Source organism: Parasteatoda tepidariorum, chromosome 9 (assembly GCF_043381705.1).
Source record: "Parasteatoda tepidariorum isolate YZ-2023 chromosome 9, CAS_Ptep_4.0, whole genome shotgun sequence".
NCBI classification, from domain to species: domain Eukaryota; kingdom Metazoa; phylum Arthropoda; class Arachnida; order Araneae; family Theridiidae; genus Parasteatoda; species Parasteatoda tepidariorum.
The window spans coordinates 50,023,256-50,030,591 of NC_092212.1; the positions used below are offsets into that span (position 1 = coordinate 50,023,256).

General features: G+C 31.4%; 1 protein-coding gene across 1 annotated transcript in view; it reads left to right on the forward strand.

Annotated features, from left to right (window-relative positions):
• The first annotated feature begins 5,298 nt into the window (after positions 1-5,298).
• LOC122271033 (probable serine/threonine-protein kinase DDB_G0277449) overlaps positions 5,299-7,336 on the forward strand; it is a 19,345-nt gene continuing 17,307 nt past the window's right edge. Inside the window, exon 1 of the mRNA XM_043050815.2 lies at positions 5,299-5,428. Coding sequence (XP_042906749.1) covers positions 5,420-5,428 — 9 coding nt within the window. The 5' untranslated portion in view covers positions 5,299-5,419. The remainder of the gene's footprint in view (positions 5,429-7,336) is intronic.

Here is a 7,336-nt window from a genome sequence, read left to right on the forward strand (position 1 = left end):
TTAAAAAAGGTGACATGGTTGCTAGATTTTGAATAACTCGCTTTTTTGGCAGTCTTGATATGGCCTCTTTCCATAAGTTTATTACTGTTTGTTCTTGTTGCAAGCTGTGCCCCATCTTACGTTAGTGTTAACACTTTTAGCATTGTAAACACCAGTATTGTTAGCATTGTAAGCACAAGTAATAAGTAATCAAATACATGGTTTGCAAGAATCTCAAAACACAATGATGTCAAATGACTTTAAAATACAACGGAAACAGTAACCCGGAAATTTAGGCGGTACCGAGCTTGCAGCGTTCCCTAGTGTAGAAAACACCAGCCATTGCCAAACTTCATAATTCAGCCAAATTAGCAAAATCTTGTTATAAAAAAAGCTGTTTCAGATAATTATGTAGGTAGTGTTGCCTCTAAACTCTCGTAAAAAAAAGACTTAATTTTTTTATAATGGGATGGACATTTTAGAATTTTTATTTATTTATCTTGTTCTTATGTACGTTTTAACACTATATTATTATAATTTTTTTAATTTCTACTTATGTTATTTTTATCGCCATTATTTTAATAAAATTGTGGATTAATATTTTTTTATTTCAAAAACTAAGCAACATATATTCTTTTTTCATTATTTCAAGTCTACTTTATAAATAATTTTTCTAATTATAATTTAGGTTAAGCTCGTTTTTCATAATATTACTTTCAAACTCTTTTCTCATTATTTCTTATTTTTATTAATACTTAGTAAAAAAGGAATAAATATGCAGTTAAGTATTACTTCCTTTGTCATTATTACAACTTGCAATTTAGTAACTATGATGATCGGTAACAGTAACGGATCACTCCGAGAAACCGACATTTGAGGAATTTATTGTCAATTCAGACAGAAATTCAAGTTACCAAGAGTAATACATACCTATTCTAGTATCGATTTCTTTTTTCTTTTCTTTCCTTTCCTTTTTTTTACTCTTTTGTAAGCAAAATTTGTTACCCCTCATGAATTTAATGTGATTATTTAGGTAGCTTTTATTTAAATCTATTAATTATTTTTTTTTATTAAGCTGCGTTTTAAAAATTACTTTTTGAAAATGTGTCTCTTTTTTCTTAATCAAATGATGGGCTCTGTTTTAGAGTTTTATCCTGGAAACCGTTATATCATAGATTTATATTAAAATTAAATAATTGAAAAATGAAACACATAACTTAAAAGTAGAAGTGTTAAACTTATTCAAGAAATGTTACAAGCCTTCTTAAAATCTTGTAATACGTAGGTGGCATTTCTTGCCCTTGAGGTGGCTGCAAGGCAAATGGATTTAGTCATAGATGTAGAGAAAACGAAATATATGTTATTCACAAGAAACAGAGCCCCAGACCTCTATCTTGAATTTTTTTTTTTATAGATTCGAAACAGAAAAGAGCTTTACTTACTTAGGATCAATTATTACCATTGAGAACAGAATGACTCCTGAAATAAAAAAACTGACTGAAATAGGGCTGTCTATGGGCTGAGAAGATTTATTAAATCTAGCTTTCTTTCTAGAAAAACAAAGTTCTTAATCTACAAGACTCTTGTCCGGCCAGTCTTGACATACGCTTCTGAGCAATGGCAAAACTAGAGGAAAATTGCATCGCGATATTTGAGAGAAAGATTTTGCGACGTATACTTGGTGGTGTAAATGAAAACAATAACTGGAAAAGGAGATTTAACTTTGAGCTGTACAAGATTTATAAACAACATGGTATTATTAAATACATAAGAATAAAAAGAAGGAATCGGATGGCCCACGTGATTCGAATGAATGATGACAATATAATAAAAAAGATACCGCTTTTTAGACCCACTGAAACGAGAAAGCGGGGAAGGCCGCGGTTGAGATGGACTGACTCAGTGGAGTCTGAATTTCTTGCAATTAATCAAAAGAATTGGGGATCAAAGATAATTCGGAAGTCTTCAGAGGAAGGCATTGGCTCACATTGCCGTTCACCATGTCAGCCTTTTTAACAATACATCTTAAAACAAATTTTCACTTCAAACTCACCAGAATTGCTAAATATAATCAATATCTGATGAAATACAGCAGATTTGAGCTCAGAAATTATACAATTTATTTCTCTTATTAAAGACAAAATTATCTGTTTGAAAATATCGCTTCGCACTATAAACTGTAATAAGCAGCTGTAAACTTTCTAACCGGAAGTAGAGCAGGTCAAAAGCTTGAGATTGTTATTGTTTATATTTATATTTAAAACCCCATCCATATGTATGTATAATTAATATGTCAATACCCAAGCTTTTGAATAAATCGATATAATTTAAAAAGCAAATTTTGAACGCTGCATTCTATTTAAAATTTCATGTTTACTTAAAAAATAAAATGTGTTCATTGTTTCGAAAATTTTAATTTTGGCTTAATTATGCATTGCGTGTAAAAGTATAAACAGTTTATAGTTAGTCACAGATTCTTTTTTATTATATCAGAAAAAAAAATATTTTTGTATGGTTTTCATCAGTATTCTCAAATAATAGCTTGTACTTGCATTCATAAAATAAATAGAAATTTGTCAATTTAGCAGATGTTCAATATTTTGAAACCAAAAATTCTTTTAACGAGAGGTTTGTTTACATTTCAATAATTAAATAATTACACTTTAATATTAGAAAATGAAATTCAAGATGTCATCAAAATTTGTAGTACTTGTTTCAATTGCCAATTATAAGTGATTATTTTAGATTTTTATTCAGTGTAATTACATATTTAATTAACTAAAATTTTTATAATCAATAGTATGTTGTTATGCATAATGTTAATGTTAGGCTATATTCTTATTGTATTTAGCAATTGATAATCAGAAAAAAAACAAGACTCAGTACTATTGTCATTCATAGTAAGTCAGAGGTGTATGTCAAGATGTCATAAATCTATACTAAACAAGAGTATTGGAATATAAACCTCAAAAATTGTGATGAATGACAAAAAAGCTAAATTTTTCATACTTTCGAATACCTTTCTTCTAATTTCTCAGTTCATATTTAAAATAAAATTAAGTAATGAAGGAATTTTAATTTATTTGCTTTTCCTTTCTTGCTCAGTAATACGCCAGATTAACGTTTTTTTCCCTAAGCATTGGCTACAAATTTTATTTTCTTACCTAGACCAAAGATTTTAAACTGAATGAGATATTTCAGCAAATGGCCAATATAGCAAAGGGCCGCAGAGTGAAACAATCGTTCTAAATGCAAAATTGAAAAGCACATTAAAAAGATTAATCCTTTACATGCATTTTGTAACGCTAGTAAAAAAAGTTGACGAATTTATTATATTTTTTTTACTTTATTTTTCAAAAGTTTTCAATTACGGTTAGCCAGGCTCAAATAAATTCGACAAATTTTTTTTGTGTTATTTAATTTAATTTTTATGTGTTTAAAAAATAAACGGAATAAAAAAAAGTTAGCTGAGGTCTACGTTTTTTGCTGCTCCCGGTTAAACGAAAAGTAACAGGAAATTTCTCTCCAGAGAAGTCTGTTGCTCAGCAATGAAGAGAAAAAAAATCTGGCCCCGACGGAAAAAAATCACAAGAAATTATGAAATTTTTACCCAAGTAACGAAAAAGATTTCATAACAGAAGTAGTACTTTAATTAAGTCGTATTGGTGCTGCACAATGGGCTAATGGTGACAGTCTGGAAAACATCATCGAGGATGATTCGAAGACAGTGCCATCACAATTTTAATCATCTGCTGAAGGAGTAGTTCCCTCGCTTTGGTAGCCCGATGAGCTGCGTATGAAGTCGAGCACTTTACGGTAGACCAGATTATCGAATAGACCAGATTACCGAATTATTTTAATGAGCTAAAGAAATAAATGCGTAAATAATATCAACTCTTTTTACTGCAAACCAAATTTACTTAGTATCATTTGCGAATCTTATGAAGTGCAAATTCCTGACAGGCTTCATTTAATCGGAGTTGAAGGCGGTATGTTACATTCGAAAAAAAGGTCGTGTGCTAGAGATATTTTTAAACAGAACGAATTAGTTATTTTGGTTGAAATGCTGGCAATATCATTACAGTACCTTGGTTAACAAGTGCCATGAAAGAAGGTTCTGAACTTAAACTATGGATTTTAATATAAATAAACTCAAACATTTTCCTATTTACATAGCACCACTTTGATATTCTGTAAAGCATAAAATGATATAATGTTGAATAAAAAAAGAGATTTTAAACAAAATATTTTATTTGCCTATTAAAATAATAATTGATATTTTGTCATATTAATATTTTGTCATGAGGCCTTGGCGGTGGACGACTTCGGTAAGTCTATTTGGCATGTTGCTAATCGGATAAGCCGCAAATAGTCGATCTTTCTTCAGCTCCTCCCAAGTTTCCTGGAATTTGCCCCAGAATTCATCACATGATGGAGTGCTAGTGAGAATGAGTTTCTTTTTCAACTCAGATCATACATTTTCAATGGGAATCAAGTCCAGAGAATTACTAGCCCATGCCATGGTTTCAACTGCCTGCTGGTTTAACCAGTTTTTTTAACGATCTTGCTACGATGTATCCTAGAGTTATCTTGCTGGAAAACAAAGCAGCCATCGTTAAAATGATTTCCATGACATCTGAAATCATAATATGCTCAAGTAAATCACGATCGAGCTGTATCCAGACTACCGACGATCCGACGAAGAGCTCAAAGTCCTGATGAGAAGAGGCAGCCCCACACAGGTATCGAAACACGGCAACTTCGGTGTATATTCTGGAAATATAAGGGGTCATTAAGCATTACAACAGGTCGCCAAACCCTTATACAACTAGAATAATCTGATTGAATACAGCTTTCGTCCGTGAAAAGGACTCTACCCCAATCATGCAATGTGCGTTGGCAAATGCTAATCTTCCTCTTTTTTGATCATCAGTGAGAAGAGGCTTCTTCCTTGCTATTCTACTTGATAGACCGGCGTCTGTTTCTCACTGTCTGAGATGTCATCTAAAATATGAAAGTTTTTAAACAATTTAAAATAAAAATAAGTATAGCTCATTCGATCAGCAATCATTATACCATATTGTTCATTATGCCGTATATTGCTTTATTCATTACACCATATGCTGTTTTTGATTTCCTTTAATGTTCAAAAAAGTTATACGCTTTATTTAAGGTGTCCCAAAAGGTGCTAAATACTAATTTCTGGAACTATTTTTTTAGTAATACTAGTCTTTATAAAATTCCATTTAATTCAGATGATTCCATCGTAGTTTTGCAATTCTTACGTTCGCGAGTTATTGTTTTACTGTCTAAAAATATTTTCATAAACTTTTTTTTAAGAAGAAAAGTTCACACAAGACTTTAGATTCAAAATAAAACAGTGCAGGACGATCTGGCATACTTTTGGGATAAATTTGGAAGCGCAGACTAAAAAATAAAAATGTCTCAGGTATGTTAAGAGTAAATTTATTTTCATTATTCTGGTTTCAAAAAAATTAAGTTACAGGAAATCCTGCTAATCGTAAGTTAATTGGAAAATCCGGCTCTTTCTTAACTGTCGACGTCATTTTTACAGTGCTTCTGCATGGCTCACTGCAGCAAGCCTATGAAAAGTCGTCGGTAGTTTGCAAAGAGCTGGATATTCAAATTAGCATACGGCATATACGCTGACAAAAAGATCCATAGTGGTCGAATAATTTTTTATTAATTTTCAATTCAATTGTGGAAAAATGTATAAAAAATCGACAGCCATGTTTATTTTAGAAATGTTTCTAATTGAAGAAGAAAGGAAGTAAATAAAATGTGGTCATTTAATAACGCTTTTCTGTATAAAAAAGGTCATGGGTGCTATGCATAAAAAAAATAAATAAATAAAAGATTAAAAGACAGAATCCAGTGCAAACGATGACGTCATTTAAAAACTAAGTTTTTGAAAAAATAAAATCACATTTTTGGTACACAAAAACAGTCAAAATATGCAAAATATCAACCGCGACTGGTATTTGTAGATCCCTGGTTATATTGTAATTCAACTAAACCTTTTTGCTAGATGTAAAACAACTTGTAATCTTGGGATCTCAAAATTAGTAATATCTTCAGAATTTAACACATATTACAAGGCACATTTAGCACATTTGTGCATGTTCTTTTAAAATTACTTTGAATCTAATAAACCATTTGATTGAGATAAAATAATTTCAACCTTCATGTTTGGGTATTTAATAGTTTGACACAAGCCTTGTGGAAGAGCCACCAAGATTTTACTTTGTCTTATTTGTTAGTTTATTGATATACTGTTATTGAGTCCGATTATTTTGTCTCGCAATACTGAAATCAATGTGGAAATAATGTATTGTATACTGCTGTTCCCAGACTTCGCTCAAAACGCATACATAGTGACACTAAACACAATATGTCTTTAAATAAATAATCTCAAGAAACTGAAGCGGTAAGATATAGTGCGGTTTTAAGGAGAACTCCTCCAGACTGAAAGTCTGGGGCTGTTTGCTGCAAAGGTAACAAGCGAGAGCACATTTCTAATGGGGGTGAAATGGAGGAAAGAAGGTGTCGATTAGTTTACTCACGATGACCTACGCGAAGATAAAGACAAAACTATTCACCCCACCAGTGGCGTACGCAGAATTTTTTCAAGGGGGGTGTTCATAATTTTCTGAAGCTACTAAAAGAAATTCGAGTATGTAATAAAGCACTATTATTTCCCTAATTTAGACAGCTAGACAGTTTTGACTTTTTATTTAGACAACATTGTTTAGTTAAATTTTGATTTGATTTTTTAAGTTTAAGGACATAATGTAATATCTTTTTGCATGTAATATCTTCTGAAAAAAGTCTAATGTCATAAGGATGGGAAGTAACACTTTGAGGACCACTTTCACATTCATCAGATTTTGTTATGCTAAAAACGTTTTCTTCAACGGAAGTATCACATTTCTGTACAACAGAAAAACTTACATTGTACTCCGTTCCCCGTTTTATATAATTTTCCACCGCATTTCCAAAATTCTCGAATTGTCTCAAAGATGACAGAACGTCTAAGATTCCAGAATCATCGCGTAAAGACCTCGCGAATGACAGCCAGTCTCGAAAACTATCGCGACTGGCAGAACAGAAAGGAACCAGTCCATAACAGTATTACTTGAATTTGGTTTCAAAAGTACAACCCTATTATAGTAAATGTTTTTTTTTCCAGTATTCTGAGAAATACCGTGAGAAAAAATGGTAGGCATAAGGCAAATAAAAATATATAGTCTTAAAAAATAATTCCCGCATAATTTCTACTAAAATTTTTATTTTTACCATTTTGTCTGAGCTCAAGGGGGTAGTTATGCAGATTTCC